Genomic DNA, 18256 nt, shown 5'->3' on the forward strand with positions numbered 1-18256 from the left:
ATCACTTGCAACTTTAACATGAGGGGTAAAATGGGAAAACAAATTAATTGTAAAAGGTTGATTCCAAACATGACCAAAACACTTTTAGGTATTCACATACAAGAATTAAAATAGCAGAGGGCAATCGTATTGAAAATATGCTTACTGTACATGTGCAACTCCTTCTCTGGAGCCTCTGTCTCCCATTGGTAAAGCAGGTCAAATCGGCAACACTTCAGGCTAGTCTATCAAGGTCAGCACTGCGTGCCAGAATGGGTAACGTGCATTATTGCAGATGGGGCTACCATTTTACCTCTCAATGAACCATCATAATTGCCCAGCAAGTGCTTCCTCAATATTTTATGCAGCGATAAATGGAAAATCCTCCTTTCCTTAGCACTCTCTGAGTACTCCACAGTCTGAAGTAGCTATGGCCATGTAATCAGGTCAACCTGAGACACAAATGATAGCCCCATCTGCAAGGATATATGTTTGTGAATTATGTTTTATGCATCATAGCACTACACTGTACCATGGAGCAATAAGTATGGACATACACATGCCATATGCATGGGAATACAGGTCACATGCTGTATGTTACCATGATGCACATACCTTGCACTGACACGTATGGACTAGCCTGTCGCACACTGTCAGCAGTTAACATACAGTGAATGTGACTGGTTTCATTAGCATAACCTCTGCATTAACTGTTCCTTATTGTCAAGATACAAAATGTCAGCACCATTTAGCACAACACCACTTACAATTGTAACTATACAAATGTGAAACTAAATCCTTTGTATACAAATAATTTGTCAGAATTAAGGAAGGAGTTCAACCTGGAAAAGTACCTCAGCAACAGCATCAAACACTGTTGTACGTGTCAGTGAAGGTGAGGCAGATGCAGTAGTGCTTGTGGTACACTAGTAGCCATTTGTGGATAAGTGGGGGTCCAAATTATGAACACAAGAACCCATGGGAAGCACATGCTGCAAAGGTTGACATGTTCCAGGGTCATATATTCAAGCATATCTACAGTACATAGCCAAGGCAGATTGGTCCAGTTTATCGGCATCAACATTCATTAGGCATACCACATTGGATGCTCCATCAAGGTGCATGTGCATGGACCAATAATACTAATCCTTCCTTGACACAGAACACCTTGATCCTGAAAAGCACAAGCCAAAACTCAGGACACTGCCAATGGTAAGCTTCAAAGGTGGGTACTAGGTTAATGGCCCTGGAGCCTTTGCAAGCCTAGCCCATAGAAGTGCCCTGGCATTGTGCCGCCCAACGTTAGTTCCAGTGCCTCTATCAAGTAGAGTCACTGGTGTGATCCCCAGGGTGAACTTTCTATTTCCCATCCACTCATCAAGATTTCTTTTGAAGAGGGCCAGTGATGTGCTCTGCTTGGCATATATGGAAAGTTTATTCCAGAGCACGGGCAGTCTCTGGGTTATGAACCTATCCCTCCAGCATGTTCTGTTGATTGTGGTAATGAGGTTGAGGTCTCTGGAGCGTGTGGTGTGGAGTGATTGGGATTTCTTTAGATGTAGCATTTCTAACAGGGCTGGGTCAGACATGGCTTTGTAAGTCAAGCAGAGATTACCTCTTAGTAGACGATATGAGACTGAGATTAGCTAGAGTTTTTTGAGTCTGTCCATGTGGGACATGTTTAAGGCATAGGATCCTCTTCGTGAGGTACTTTTGTGGCCTTTCCAGCTGTTGCATGTGTCTAGTGAGGTACATGCCAAATGGGGCATTATACTCAATGACTGGCCTAATGAGGGAAGAGAAGAGAGAGATGATGACCTCTTTCTTCCTGGATGGAAAATCCTTGGTAATGAGATGTGCCACATTAGAAGGACTTTCTGACCACAGTGGCAGTGTGGTAGTTGAAGAAGAGGTTGCTGTCAACTTGTGTCCCCAGATCTCTTATAACACCTTCAGTGTTCAGTGGGCTCCCTTCAATGTTGCAATTAGTGGGAACTGAGTTTTTCCCAAAGGGGATGACGACGCATTTTTTGGCATTAAACTTAAGGCCATGGTTTCTACACCAGTAATTGGTCTCAGTGAGGCCTTTCTGTAGGATGTCTACATCACTTGGGAGTTAATAATGTCTCCCAGCTTGCAGTCATCTGCGAACTTAGTCAGACAGAGTAGTCCTTCTTTGTTGGCCTGGACTTCAGAGAAGTAGATGCCAAACAGGAGAGGACCCAGGACCGATCCCTGTGGGACTCCACTCGTGACTGGTCAGCAGTCTGACTTGGAGTACGCTACTTTCACACTGTGGGTTCTGTGAGCCAATTTGCAACCCACCTAGTGATATAGGGGTTGATACCTAGTTTGATGAGTTTATCAGTAATTACTGAGTGGGGAATGGTATCAAAGGCCTTGACCAGATCGAGGTAGGCTATATGAACTGCCTTGCCCTCATCCACAGCTCTGGTGACTGACTCAAAGAAGTCAACCAGGTTGAGCAGGCGTGATGTACCTTTCATAAAAAACAAACTGAGTGGGATCTAGAGTTTGGAGATTCCCTATATCCTTTGTTAATTAGGTCCATGATGATGAGCTCCATAGCCTTACATATCAGACTCATCAGGCTAATGGGGTGATAATTCCCAGGGTCTGTAGTCGCTCCCCCTTTATGGAGAGAGATGACTGTAGCAGTGTGCCATTCAGTAGGGACAAAGCCTGAGGTAAAGCTGCAGTTGAACAGGGCACAGAGATGTGGTGCCAGTTCACTTTGTAGTTCATGTAGAACACATCCCGGGATATTGTCATGTCCCATGGAAGCTGTATTCTTGGCCTTGAACAATGCAGCTTTAACCTGTGGTGCAGTAATGCTGTGTCCCTGGCATTCCTTTGGTATTGTGATTGGCCCTTTTGTGGGGGGGGGGGGTAAAGTTGACACTGAATCTGTCGGCCAGTATGTTGACAATAACTATTGGCTCAGTATAGGAAGTACCATTGTGCAGTAGCTCAGAGCAAACTTGGGTATTGCCATGGAGATTCTTGATATAACTATAGAAGGCTTTGTGGTTGTTTTTAGTGTCTGTTGCCATTCTGCCTTTATAGCTGGCTTTAGAGGTTTTGATGAGGGATCTCAAAGTTTTGCTGAGACTAATAACAGAGTTTTTCCAGTCTTGGGACTTCACCTTTTTCTGTAACAGTTTCTCCTTTCTGTTGTAGAGTTTATTAATGGCAGGAGACCACCAGATTGGCTTCCTTTTTTTGGAGGAGAGTGTCTTGGTTCTGTTGGGTATGGCTAGTTCCATGCATTTATGTACGTGTTCGTACAGTGCATTGGTGTATGATTCGGCAGTCATGCATCTATTTTCCATTGACATGGGTGCAGTGAAGTTAACCACCTCTGTTTTTAGGAGCCCAAGGTCAGCTCTGGAAAAGTTTTTCATGGTAGTTAACTTTGCGGGGGTGTGGGTGAGATGTGGATTTCCATGGTGATTAGTTTGTAGTCAGCTCTAACCAGGGAGGAATTGGCTATTGGTGTACAGCAATGGTTGCCCAAGTTAGTAATAACCAGGTCAAGGATGTTGCTTCTTCTAGTGGGGGTAAGAATGAGCAAGTCCAAGGCATTGGAATTGATGAATTACAAGAAATGTTGGGCCAGTGTATTGGTGCATGAGTAGTTTTCCCAGTTGCTGGAAGGGTAGTTGAAGTCACCTAGTATGAGTGTTGGGTTGGACCCTAATAATTTCCAGGGTGCTTAGGGACGTGGAGTGAGAGTCTTGGGACATGATTGGGGACCTATAGCAGGCTACAACCTGAATTGCCGTCTTACCCAACTTTAGTTTTACTTGAAGTTTCTCAGATGCGTTATGTTGGACTACTAGTCTGTAGGTGTGCATATCCTTTATGAATATGGAGACTCCACCACCTTTGGAGCTTTGATCCATGTTCTGAGGCCGAAAGGTGTGGGATGAGTTATAGCCTGGTAGCACAGGGGTGCTTTTGTCTGTGAGAGTTATTAGTGCTGCTTATGTCTGCTTGCTTTGATAATATCACAACAGGTAGTTTATTTGCTTTTGATGCAGAAGGCTGTGGTTTCTACTGTCACAGTACATAGATGCATTTGTGAAACTGTACCATGTTGCAAATGGGGTGGATGATGTACTCCTGTATGGTGAAGATAACCAGTAACTATGTACCTGTTATAAGATTGCCGTCCATTCTCTGTTGCAGTATATTATTCCCAAAGGACAACTACGACTTTATTTGTTGATGACATTATGACTTATCACATTTTTTGCTAGCAGCAACCTCTTCATTATTTACAGATCGCTTTAATGTGGAATTATTTACAGAACTTTTACTACTTCAGAAATTGTGCACATGTACTGATACTGGTGGACTGTAGAAGTCTGACTAGACTTGTGATGGAAATGTTCAGAATAGGGCAGTATTGCAAAATTGGGCAGTGTTATGTTTATTAGTGCATGCCTTTTGTTTCACTGTTTTCAGGAAAAATGTTTACAACACTAAGTTTACAACACCCACTAAAACTGGACTGCATTGTACAGAACATGTGCATGTTTCTTGTGCAAGGGGTCAGATATTTGAAAATGGCCCAAACCTAAAGTTAAGCCTAAACTGCCACTGGCTACATGTATTATCTTTGAATGTCGGTTTCAATGTCCGTATTTTGATTGCAAGCAAGTTCGAACTGTGTGTGTGAGACTGCAAGCAAGGGGGCAAATGTGTGCGGGAGACTGCAAGCAAGGGGGCCAGTGTGTGTCTGATTGTATGAGTGTGTGTCTGACTGTGTGAGTGTGTGTCTGACTGTGTGTGTGTGTCTGAATGCTGTACATTGCATACAAGCACATTTCCTGATTATAAAAATATTGTATGAAGAACAGACATTGTGTACAAAAACAAGACACTATACAAATTACAATTCAAAGTCAGAACCACCCAACTGATATCACTGACGTACATCTCTATTTAAATGGAGGGTGCTACATTGTGTCTTTGTGCATTGGGGGAAAAAAATCAAGGTAGTGATTTAAAAACACTGTCATACAGGTGCATTGCACTTTGCGAGTATTACAGTTGCATGGAATCATGTTTGGAAATATGAATACATGTATATATGCCATGGCCCTATCGGAAATCAGCACAAGGCTGAAGTTTCTCCATCAGTTACAAGAGTGCAATTTCTTTGAGGGTTTCAGAATAGTGGGTAAATGTCATTTTCAACGGCATGGGAACTGGAATGGCAAGTATGTTCACATTGTGGGACCATTGCTTTTGCCTAACAGTACTTCTGGAATGCAAAATCTCTAGTACTACAGTCTTGCCACATTAAGAGACTGCGTTAACAGTACAGTCACAATGCACGATTGCATGTATTCTAAACCTACATTTCCCTATTACCACAATTGGTTCAAAGGACACGTAGGCCTACCTCTAGATTGGTTTTCTTCCTGTGGCCTGTAATTCTTATGTTAAGTTTTAGTTGTGGTTTTTGTTACAGTTGACCTTACCATAACCATTACATTGTATGTTCTGGGTTGTCTGGAAGATCATCGGCTTATATTTCTGCAAATGCATTTTATGTGCTCATGCTATGCCTTCTGGACTGCTGATTCTACTCTCATTCCTCTGTTGTAATGTCATTACATGCCTTATGTTATACATAGTTATAGCTTACTTTGCCCATTAGCCAACTGAAACAATCACTGGCATCTTCAGTGAGGGTGATTGATTTTTCGGCCAGTCAACGGTATATATGGACGTATACATGCATGCGATATTGTGGATGCTGAACACTTATTTTTTCTGCATTGGACAATTCTCATGCATTTTTTTGGCTGTTTGTTCTCTCCCACATTGACGGCACGGTCAAAGTAGTGCAAGACAGGGCTATCAATTTGAGCCCAGGTATCGACCTGGAGAGCCAAGGAAGCAGCGCCGTTTGTGCAACAGGGGTGAGAATGAACAGCCTTCTCCGGATCCTGATTACAGCAGTCTGTCAAGTATGATATGGTGCTTGTGTGGCAAATGCAGAATGATGACCACGTCGCTTGAATGCCTATGTTGTATGTCATCCCCACTAGCAATTGAAAAATGGGCAGAAATAACTTCAGCATCGGATCACACTGTATGCATAACTGTGCATCCACAGTTTGAATCGGCCTGCCTTTATTACACGTTTTAAAAACGATATTCATGTTTCTGTCTCAGAGTAGAGGGCATTGCCAACCAGCACAGTGGACAAACAAGTAAGTTGTCTGTGTGTCTGTCTGACAGTGTCTCTCTCTCTCTCTGCGAGTGTGTCTGTCTCTCTCTCTGTGAGTGTGTCTGTGTCTGTCTCTCTCTCTCTCTGCGAGTGTGTCTGTGTGTGTGTCTCTCTCTCTCTGCGAGTGTGTCTGTCTCTCTGAGAGTGTCTGTGTGTGTCTCTCTCTCTTTCAGCGAGTGTGTCTCTCTTTCAGCGAGTGTGTCTCTCTCTCTTTCAGCGAGTGTGTCTCTCTCTCTTTCAGCGAGTGTGTCTCTCTCTCTCAGCGAGTGTGTCTCTCTCTCTCAGCGAGTGTGTCTGTGTCTCTCTCTCTCTCTCAGCGAGTGTGTCTGCGTCTCTCTCTCTCTCTCTCTCAGCGAGTGTATCTGTGTGTCTCTCTCTCGGCGAGTGTGTCTCTGTCTCTCTCAGCGAGTGTGTCTGTGTCTTTCTCTGCCAGTGTGTCTGTGTGTGTGTGTGTCTCTCTGCCAGTGTGTCTGTGTCTCTCTCTCTCTCTGCGAGTGTGTGTGTGTGTGCGTCTCTCTCTCTCTCTCTCTCCGAGTGTGTCTGTCTGTAAACACAGCCATGGTCTGTATTTCAGGTTGTACCGGGTTTTGGCGTACCGTGCATATGTGTTGTGGGTGCATAACAATCGAAGGCTGGGATTTGGAAATCACATGGTGCTTCCTGCGTGTCGTGTCGCGAATTCGAGCACAGTTTCCATGTGAAGATGTTGAATCTTACACGGGATTTCAACCTTTTGAGGGACTGGATTTTTTCAGAACACTGACATGTCAAGTAAAGTAGTATTACTGTAGCTGTGCATTGTTGGTGACAATTGACAAAATTGTTTTTACTTTTGAAAGCCTGTATATACCCTACCTTATTTTGAAATTTGTGTACTGATAAAGTGTGTGAATAATTATGACTTGGATACTTAATGTGATTGCAGTTATTTGTAGCACAAAGTGTTGAAGTTGTGGTAAGGGGAGAAATTCACCTGAATTAAAACTCCTTTTACATTGCTAATGTAGAAAAGTAGTGTTTTACAGTGCCCTGGTTTGAATCGGAGGAATTGTCGACTTCATGTGCTGTGTATAGCCTGGGAGCAAGGATCAACTATGACCGCAGAGCAACTAAGGTGGATAACTGTGACACTGACAAATTTATTTCATGACTGTCACATGAAGGCAGCCATTAATAAAGTTGGATATTTCATTGAACATCGATTCGAACTGTTGAAGTCTTGCAGGTTGTACCAATGTTATCATGCAGTCTAATCAGTTTACCATGAATGAGTTTTGTGATTCCTGTATGTGATTTGATATAGTACTTTTTTATTTTTATTAGGTGATCGTCAAAATGCCATCCTGCTTTGCAATCAACTGTGGTATGCGCCAAGACAATCTGCCACAGGGGGTATCATTTCATCGGTTTCCACGTGACATCAACCTGTGTAGACAGTGGGTAATTAACTGTGGTAGAGATATCGGTAGCGTACCAGAGTTTGTTAAGGAAGTGTTGAGTAGTGCAAAGCCACGACATTTCCTCTGCTCCAAACATTTCGAGGAGAGCCAGTTTCACCTGGACTACCAACATCAGCTACTTCCTGATGAGATGAAGCCCAAGCGTCTAATTAGGAAATTAATAAAAGGGGCAGTACCATCAATTTTTGCTCTTTCGACCAGCAAGACACAGACATCTTCAGTGCATCGGTTGCAGCAGAAACAGCAGCAGCAGCAGACGGTAAGAACATCAGTGGAGCACTCAAAGGTTTAATCAGCCTACTGTCATTTGCTTAGTGGGATACTGGCAGTGTATGCATTTCAATTTGCAACAGTTAATCAGTTAATGGATGCTCTTTTCCATGCAACTTATTGAAGACCTTCTGAGTACAACGCAGCCTACATTGCAAGATCTTGTGACAGAGCAATGGTCTGTCCAACGCACAGTACAGGCAGAAGCACAGTAACAGCTACAAAAACTAAGAGCATAAATTTGCAATGACCATGCATAGACATTAATTGCATGTTTTTATATAAGCAGATGTCTGGCACAATTAAACACTACAACAGATTACAAGTGGTATGCAGTACTGTAATTTTTTTAATTATTACTTAAAAAAGCATGCGGGTGCTGTCCTGCAAGTCTATGAAATATTTCATGTTTATAGTGCATCATTTGTTAGCTATTTAACCAAACAGGAAGAAAAAATAAGTGAGAGTTTGATGCTTTGCAAACAAGTGATTATTGCCAGTGTTATGTAGCTTGGTTTTAAATTTGACAGGAGGAGTGCAACAAAAAAGTCTCCCAGTGTAAGGAGGGAAAGGCTGACAAGAAAACGGTACGTTAGCCTGGTCACCTGCTGTGAGGTGTCAATCACATGCAGATAATGGGTCAAATTACCCTTAGCTCTCTGACAGCTAGGGAAGGTAGGTGTGAAGTGGGAGGGGAGATATCTTGAAGAACTAGATTTCAGCCTTCACAAAAGAAAGCAAGTTAGCATTTCTAAGAAGAAAGAGCAATAAAATGCACTTTTCACTTCTGTTCTGTAGCATTTGCACTGCTTGTGTTTGAAGTAGTCATTGAAAAAGGATAACATTTTAACCAAAAGTTAGGGGACTTAAAGACTGCAGTGAATGCCTGTTAAGTCAGTGAAGTGACAGCAGCTTAAGGGAAAAGGTGGCAGATCTGATCCAATTTTTGGAGACAAATAATGCATTCTGGGATGCTTAGAGGCAGAGTAAACAGTCTGATTTTTTCAAAATGCCAGCCCCCATGTGGTATTTTTTCAAAATGCTAGCCCCCATGTGGTCAGTCAGAAATTGCATCTAAAAATATCTAAAAAGCTCTAAATAGTCCCAGAGTGCTGTTAAAATGTAGGAAACATCAAACGATGATGAAATTAATATGTTTTTTGAGTCTGAGGCTCCGGTTGTCCTTTAAAAGTTTTATTGTGGTTGATCCCTTTTAGAAAGTCTTTAATCTTTGAGAGAGTGCTTGTATTTATTTGGTAACACTGTGTGGGCCACTCCAGAAAGCCTAGCTGTCTTGGTGAGCTACTATCATTTATATTAGTATTAATATTACACAGTATAATTGGATGGGTCTGGTGCTACGGTAGCATTGTCGCCTCACAGTAAGATGCTGTCCGGTTCGATTCTCAGCTAGAGCGTATTCTGCGTGGACATGCGTGAATGGGCGTACCTTCGTTGAAGGTTGTGCGTCAGGGCTGGCAACTCAACTCGCCACGTAAAAATCTACTGCCAATCATTAGCGGTCCGGAGTTCTGCTGTGGCGACCCCTAACCAGGAAAAGCCGAAAGACGCAACAACATAATTGGATGGGTCTACTTTTTTTTATTGAAAGTTCATGCTTTGGTAATAACCAAAAAAAAAAAAAAAACTAACACCGAAGCATGCTACAGTAGAGATAAGGGAATATAGCTGATGTCCTTCAAGGATGCATCTGCAGTCCTTACAAATGGGTTGTCCTGTCGTCAGGCAGCCCTTCGGTCGGCCGGATTCCAAAGTCTGGGTCTGGCTTCGGCTGGTGTCGCACTTCACCCGACGTCATTGCTGCAGTTACTCTGGTATAAAGGCATCAGCCGACGCCATTTTCCCCAGTCTTTCTTGCCGCGTGGCGCCCGAAGCAGAAGCTGTTCGCAAGTGCCGGTCGGTCAGAACCAGAGATTACTACTACCGAATACTTCTACTACTACGAAGACTTCTAAAAAGCTAAGTACCCCGTTGGGGACTCTTTCTTGCCTCAGCCGATGTCAGAAAAAGTGAATAATTGTTTAACTTGTGGGAAACAAATACCTCATAAAGATTTCCACTCTTACTGCTTACCTTGTTTAGGCCCAGACCACGACGTAGCAGCTTGTCTAGCCTGTGCTTCTTTTAACCGACGGACGCTTAGACGTCGGTCGGAATTTGCTGAGCAGTTTTTCGGCTCTGATTTTGCTTATATTATGCCGTCGGATCCTCCGACTTCACAAATATCCAAAAAATGCAAGGAAAAGGACCGACACTCGCGGTCCACGGTTTCGGCCGAAACCGCGGTTAAGACAACCACGAATGTCTCGGTTTCGGCTGAAACCGAGCAAGCGGTTCTTCCTTCAGCCGAAAGCTTACCTTCTACCGAGGCCTCTTCCAACCTGGTGGAATCGGCTTCTGAAATCCAACCTGCAGTTGTGGTTTCTCAGGAATTATCTGACACTATTCCCTTGGATATTTCAACCCCTGCACGTGGAGCTGCTAGGCCTCCTGCAGCCATGTCCATTAAGGCCTTTGCCAGGGCTAAAGCAGCTAAAGCTACTAAATCTGTGCCTGTTAAGACCCCTCTCACAGGCCTAGCTCCAGTTCCCAAATGCTTAGTTTAGCAGAGGATCTCATTTCTTTAATCCGGGGATCCCAACCTCTCCCAGACAGGGCCTCTCACCCACCTCCAGAGAAGAGGCCTAGAGCAGAGCCCCCTGAGCCAGTTTCCACAGATGATTCCTCTGATGATTCAGATAATACAGACCCTCCAGAGGCTCCTTTTTCCCCTTATGAAGACTCTGATGCTGAAGAGTCCATCCCTTCTGCCTCTCCACCTGAGGAATTTTCCTTTGGGGAAACCTTGCATGCTATGAGGGAACAATTTCATTGCATGCTATGAGGGAACAATTTCAGTGGCAGGGCCAAGATTTTTCAGACTCCAGAAAAAGGCTTAGAACCTTTTTGCATTTACCACAACATAGGCCTTTAGCTATACCTCCAGTTCTGTCTGTTGTAGATGATGCATTTAATGATGCTTGTACTGCTCCTGATTCATTACCTCCGGCCCCTGCTAAGCCCGGTAGGTTCTAAAGGGTCCCGGACACTCATCACCATTTATACAAGGCTCCTTTTGCAGATCCCGAGACTATCTCCCAGGGACCCAAGGCTGTAGCATCTACCTCTGCCAAAAATCCCCTCCCCTCTGAAAGGGAATCCAGGTCCTTAGAGAGATGGGGTAAAAAAGTTTACACTTCTGCTACTCTGTCAGCTAGGGCCTTGAACTGCCAATTTCATATGATCCAGTATCAAGAATTTATGTTAGACCAGTTAACCAAAAAACTGTCCTCTGATGAACCTTTAGACAAGAAATATGTTCAGGAAATGGTACATAACATTCAGCAAGTTAGTAACCATTCTTTAAAATGCGGCTATGATGCACTGGAGGCTTCCTTTAGATCAGCCATGACTGGCACAGTTATCAGAAGGCATGCATGGTTAAAAGAGCAGGCCTTACCGGACGGACCATGTCAAATCAAAACTATTAGATGCTCCCATGGATAAGATCAATTTGTTTGGCTGTCCTGCACAACAGGTGCTGGAAGAAGATGGAAGAGAAGGCAAAATCTGTCCAAACAGTGAAAGATTTCTTACAGGTCCAACCGCCAAGGTTTAGCAGGAATTGGCCCTCCAAGAATTGGTCCTTTCCAGACTCCTCCAAAGCACAGAGAGGCAGGAATAGGCGTTCAAGAGGCAGAAGCCAATCCAGAGGTGCCTACAGGGGACGACAGTGGCAGGGTAACAACCAGCGAGGCACAGACACAGCCACCACCACTAATACAGGACAATCACAGTGACTTGGCTCTGGCACCACCTACCAGGGAACAACTAGAAGCACCCTTAGGCGGAAAGCTAGCTTTATTTACAAAGAACTGGCATTACATCACAAGAGACAAGTGGATTTTGCAGACAATAGACCAAGGTTACAGGTTTCACTTCCATACTCTACCAGGAAGAGAGGAATGCCAAACCTACCTCCAAATCAAAAGGCAGAAGCTCTACAACAAGTAAATCAATTATTAAAGATGAGAGCTGTGGAAAAGGTACCACATATGGAGCAAGGAAAGGGCTTTACTCCAGACTCTTCCTAGTACCAAGGAAAGAAGGCAAATGGAGACCTATTCTCGATCTGTCCGCTTTAAACACATTCCTCATTGTTCCAAAATTCAAAATGCTGACCCTACAGCAGCTTCTTCCCATGCTGGGCAAGGAGTCTTGGCTGGTAACTCTAGATCTCAAGGAAGCATACCTGCACGTCCCCATACGACCAAATTGCAGAAGATACCTCAGATTTCTTGCAGGATCAGAGCATTATCAATTCTCAGCATTGCCCTTTGGCATATCTACTGCGCCCAGAGAGTTCACGAAATGCCTGGCATCAGTAATCGCTCATTGCAGGCTTCAGGGGATCCAAATCTACCCTTACCTGGACGACTGCCTAATACAAGCGGACAACAAAAACAAGCTAGCAGAAGACTTGAAAAGAGTCATTTACCTTCTACAAGCCCTGGGATACACAGTCAATATAAAAAAGTCAAGGCTGATACCATCCCAAAAGATAACCTTTTTGGGTGCGGAGCTGGACACATCCAAACAAATGGCATTCCTAACAGTAGAAAAACAGGAGCAACTCCCTCTCTACTTCTTGGCATTAATAAAACAAAACCATCTAACAGCAAGAAAAGTCCTACAAGCACTGGGCTTCATGGCATCCTGCATAATATTGGTACCACATGCCAGACTGCATATGAGAAAACTACAGTGGTACCTAAGGAATTTATGGTCTCGGCACAAGCACAGCCTGGAAACTCAAATTCCAATAATTCCATGCCTGAAGCAAGAATTCCAATGGTGGGCTCAGGCCTGTCAATCAAACGAAGGATTGCCCTTCCACAGCACTCGACCAAGCCAAACCATCACAACGGACGCCTCGGACCTCGGTTGGGCGGCCCACATGATGAACAAATGCATACAGGGTTTATGGACTCAAGAGCAGCTGCACCTACACATAAACCTAAAGGAAATGCGGGCAGTAAAACTGGCAATTCAGACTTTCAAACCATTTATTCGACAAGGCCAATTGATGATAAGGACAGACAACACCACAGTTATGTGGTACATCAACAAGCAGGGAGGCACACATTCGTACCCTCTATGCCGGATGGCCCTGGACCTCTGGAATGTGGCCCTGAGTTACAACATTCAGTTACAAGCAATCTTTGTACCAGGGAAAGAAAACACTCTAGCAGACATATTAAGCAGGACTACCACGGATGCCCACGAATGGATGCTGCATCCGGACATCTTCAAAACCATTACAAGAAAATGGGGTCTCCCAGAAATAGACTTATTTGCATCCCCACTCAATCACCAGTTAAAGAAATTCTGCACCAGGACGTACCACCCACTGGCATGGAAGGTGGACTCCTATCCTTCAGTTGGAAAAATCTGTCAGCATATGCATTCCCACCACTTCCTTTGATGCACAAGGTGCTATTGAAGATCAAAGAGGACCGTCCAAGGATCATTCTGATAGCTCCAGATTGGCCAAGGCAACATTGGTACCCATTACTGAGGAGCATGTCTCGGGAACAGATATGGCCCTTACCCCTAGTTCCCTTGTTGTTAACTCAGAACAATTACAACACCCTGCATCCAAACCTGAAAACTCTGCAGCTGACTGCCTGGAACATTGCATAAGACAAATTAACCCAAATTTATCCCAAAGGGTTAAGGACATTATCTTAGAAGCTCGCAGACCTTCAACAAGGAAAACCTATTCAGCAAAACGGAAAAGATATCTCCTTTGGAGTACTGCTAAAGGGGAAGATGTGGCACTGGTAAACCTAGCCAACATCCTGGAATACTTGGCAGAGCTATTCCACAAAGGCCTATCCTACTCTTCCATTAAGATTCATGCCTCAGCTATTTCAGCAGAATATGACTTGGATCCTCCAGTCTTCTCGCATCCTCTTGCTCAGGCAGTTTCTGAGAGGAATTAAAAATGTAAAACCTCCTAGGAAGCCACCATTACCTGCATAGGACTTGAACTTTGTGCTAGAAAAATTGACACTACCTCCTTTCGAACCAGCAGCAACAGCAGAATTGCAATACTTATCATGGAAAACTGCTTTCCTGCTGGCAATCACTTCAGCAAGAAGGGTTTCTGAACTACAGGCATTAATGGCAGTACAACCCTTTCTGATCTTCCATCAAGATAGTGCCCATGAGAACAAATCCTACTTTTATGCCTAAGGTGGTCTCCAGAGTATCTTTAAATCAGGCTATCCACCTACCTACATTCTTCCCCAATCCACAGAACAGGGGAGAAAGACTGTTGCATACCTTGGATGTACACAGACAATTACGCTACTATCTGGACAGGACCAAGAGCAATAGAAAAACTGACCAGCTACTGGTAGCATATGCAGCAGGAATGGAAGGGAAAGCAATTACAAAACAGACAATATCTAAGTGGATAGGAAATTGCATTAGATTTTGTTACTCCTACCATGGAAAGAAAACTCCAGAAAACATCAGGCCTCACTCTACAAGAGCTACAGCCACTACCACAGCTTTTCTACGAGGAGTGGCTACCAAAGACATTTTAGAGGCTGCTACTTGGAGCTCCGTGCATACATTTGCCAAACATTATAATTTACCTTTATACTCTAGATCCCGAGCAGGTTTTGCCACTGCTGTTTTACAAGGGATCTTAACTACACCATAATTCTATCTTTCCTCCTCCCCCAGTTTGGCTATGGTATTCTACCCATTTGTAAGGACTGCAGATGCATCCTTGAAGGACATAGTACAGTTTTGTACCTACCATAAATGTAGATGTCCGATAGGAATGCATCTGCAGTCAGGATTACCCTCCTTCCCTCTGTGGTACTCCTAGGGTATTTGCCCTCTTATAGCTAGCTGGGGGAATCTATTATGGTGTATTTGTTTGTATATATGTACATACATGCTTATTTTTTGTTTGCTTTCTAATATTTTGAACCATTGACATTTATCAAAATTTAGCCTTCCTAGAGGGCACCTGGCATCTGGGGCAAGAAACACTGAGGAAAATGGCGTCGGCTGATGCCTTTATACCCCAGTAACTGCAGCAATGACGTCGGGTGAAGTGCGACACCAGCCGAAGCCAGACCCAGACTTTGGAATCCGGCCGACCGAAGGGCTGCCTGACGACAGGACAACCCATTTGTAAGGACTGCAGATGCATTCCTATCGGACATCTACATTTATGGTAGGTACAAAACTGTACTTTTTTCCCCACTGTAGTGCAATCTCTGAGTTAGTATGTATAAAGTAGCGGGGTGTGGTGGGCGGAGCCTCCCACATGGGGAGTGCAGGGGGGGCTTGCCCCCCTGCAAAAATGTCTTTGTAGTGTTTTGTTGATATTATCAGTCAGGTGAACAGGTAGTCATGAAAGTGCACTTTTGTTTTAGTACATTTTTACATAAATGGGTTTGCACTTTTTCTTTTTGAAAGCATGCGCGTTCGATAAGAAAATTAGACTCAATTGGACCCCCTTTAATGATCTTAGAGTGGCTGATTGTGCCAGCCTTTCGCAGGTTATGTGTGTGTGTGTGTGAAACATCAAATCTCACAGAATGTGTGTGTCATCTACTTTGAGCAGGGACATAAAGCACTGGTTTCACAGAGAGGGTGCTAAAGGTGTCTGCTTGGACACTTGGCTGAGGACCTAATCTTACAGCTATACCAATGAGGAATCGACTGATAGAGAGATCCAGACCCTGGACTGAGTGTGTTCCCTGTGTACTCTTGAGGGAAATTGTACTTGATGCAGAGAGGTCTGCATCTGGAAATAGTGTATCCATTTGTATTCCAAGTGCACATCCCTTTCCAGTGTCAGTGGTGAGGATTCGGGTTCCTTGATTACTGGCCCAACATGGGGATGTCGCATATTGGTGAGCAGTGGTGGGATATTAATTTTACTCCTATAGCTTATTGTCAGTTGCCATTAAAAAAGGTGTGCTTTCAAGCAGTCACAAAGTAGACATTCAGAGTTTCGTATCACAATTGTTTTATTTACTTTTTGTTAGCTTAGTCAGGGAGTGCAGGCAAGAATGTCAGCAGAAATGATGGCAAGCTGATAAGGAACCAGTTGGCTGAAATGTGCCAAGCCGAACTTGGTGCATGCTAACCTGAATAAAAGGGAAATGATTGTAGCTTTAATCACAACTTTAGCACAGGCCAGCAGCCAGTCTGGCGTTGGAGATGTACAGTTCAACTTTTCCTCAGAGGACTTTTCATCAGAGAGGCCACTGTGTTTGGAGGCTGAAGAAAATGAGAAACTGCAGTGTTTGGAGGCCAAAGAAAAGGAGTAGCAGCGTCTACATGAGAGGGAGATGCTGACTGTTTGCCAGGGTCATGTAGGTAATTGGGAAGGAATAAAGGAACCCCAGAAGCAATAAAGGTCAGTAAATTTCTGCCACAATTTACAGAGGGTGATAATTTTGATAGTTTTATTCATATATTTGAAAGGGTATGTAAACAGTATAATATTGAGGAAGGGCTCTGGGTATGGTTCCTGACTCCCTTTCTCCATGGTAAAGCTGTAAGTGCTGTTTCTAAATTGCCCGATACTGATTTTTTTTAACTATAATATAGTTTAAGCAAAGTTTATTGGAATGTTATAAGTTAACACCTGAAGCTTACAGAAAAAAGTTTCATAAGCCTAGATGCAAGAGAATGCAACTCTGCAGATGGGCTGGGAAAAAAGGGGATCTCTACTTAGCAAGCAGGGCATGACTGCACAGGAAAGGGATACCCAGTGCTGAATATGGATATAAGGGAACCCATGGTGGACAACCTAAACCATGAAGCACCTAAAGACCACCCCCATACTAATGATCTTGTGGAGATAAAGTCTACACTAAAGACCATGTTATGGGTATTTACAGACCAGTTTAAGACAGAGTGGTACAAATATTTGTCCTATCTCTTGTTTGCTTACAGAGAGCACAGGTTTTTCATCCTTTGAGTTGTTGTATGGGCATAGGGTGAGGGAGACCTTTTAAACTTGATTCGTGATGAGTGGTAGGGTGAGTGTGAAACCCACAATGAGTCTGAGGTCCTAACCCTCAGGACAAGGCTGAGAGATCTCATGGGCTTGGCCCAGGAGAAACTGGCAGAAGCCTAACATCAGAAAAAGGTCTGGTATGACAGGAATGCTCGAGCCTGAGTATACTGTGAGACAGCTGGTTATGGTGCTCATTCTTGTCAGACACAGTAAACTGCAGGCAGCTTGGGAGAGACCCTTCAAAGGAAGGTCAGCAATGTTAACTACATGGTAGAACTGCTAAGCAGGAGGCAGGGGCACAAATTGTACCATGGTGACATGATGAAGTCTTACCATGATAGGGAGGCCCTTGCCTTGAATATTTGCAGTGGATGGCAGGGGGTCAGGTGCCTGAGCTCCTCAGTGAGGCTCGGGCTGACACCTCAGTGGAAGGGGTAGCCGTGTCCCAGTGGCTATCCCCTACCCAGGTTTGAGAAATCCGAGCAGTGTTGCAAGAGTTTGAGGACATGCTCACTGAGAAATCAGGGAGCACCCAACTGGAGCAGCACCATGTGGATGCAGGGCCCCAAATACCTATCAAGCAGACCCTTTACAGGGTGCCTGAGTGAGCCAGACAAACTCTGAGGGAGGAGATATAGGAGATGTTGGAACTTGGAGTAATCTGGGAGTCCAGCAGTCCCTGGGCCTCCCCAGTGGTGCTGGTATGAAAGAACGATGGCAGCACCAGGTTCTGTGTGGACTGTAGAAGACCTAAATAGTCACAGTCAGATGCTTACCCCATGCCCAGAACAGATGAAGCCTTAGAGAAGCTGGGTGGGCTAAGTATTTGATCAAGGGCTACTGGCAGGTGCCTTTGACTCCCACTGCTAGGAAGTGGTCAGCCTTTGTGACTCATTTTGGCTTGTATGATTTCACAAAGATGCCTTTGGGATAAAAAACGCCAGTGGCTGGTAGACTGTATCCTAGCAGGGGCAGGAGATTATGCCCTTGCTTACCTGGATGATATTGCCATCTACAGCCATCCCTGGCAAAAGCACCTTCAGCATGTCAGGGAAGTGCTGGGCAGACTGCATATGGCAGGGTTGACCACTAAGCCCAGAAAGTGTCAGGTGGGTATGGAAGAGGATCTACCCGAGACATAGAGTGGGGAGTGGTAAGATC

The 18256-nt window shown here is 44.2% G+C and overlaps 1 protein-coding gene across 1 annotated transcript in view; it reads left to right on the forward strand.

Annotated features, from left to right (window-relative positions):
• The first annotated feature begins 7573 nt into the window (after positions 1-7573).
• LOC122816730 overlaps positions 7574-18256 on the forward strand; it is a 2226031-nt gene continuing 2215348 nt past the window's right edge. Inside the window, exon 1 of the mRNA XM_044089722.1 lies at positions 7574-7966. Coding sequence (XP_043945657.1) covers positions 7583-7966 — 384 coding nt within the window. The 5' untranslated portion in view covers positions 7574-7582. The remainder of the gene's footprint in view (positions 7967-18256) is intronic.

Source organism: Protopterus annectens, chromosome 12.part0 (genome assembly GCF_019279795.1).
Source record: "Protopterus annectens isolate FY-2018-M chromosome 12.part0, PAN1.0, whole genome shotgun sequence".
NCBI classification, from domain to species: domain Eukaryota; kingdom Metazoa; phylum Chordata; order Ceratodontiformes; family Protopteridae; genus Protopterus; species Protopterus annectens.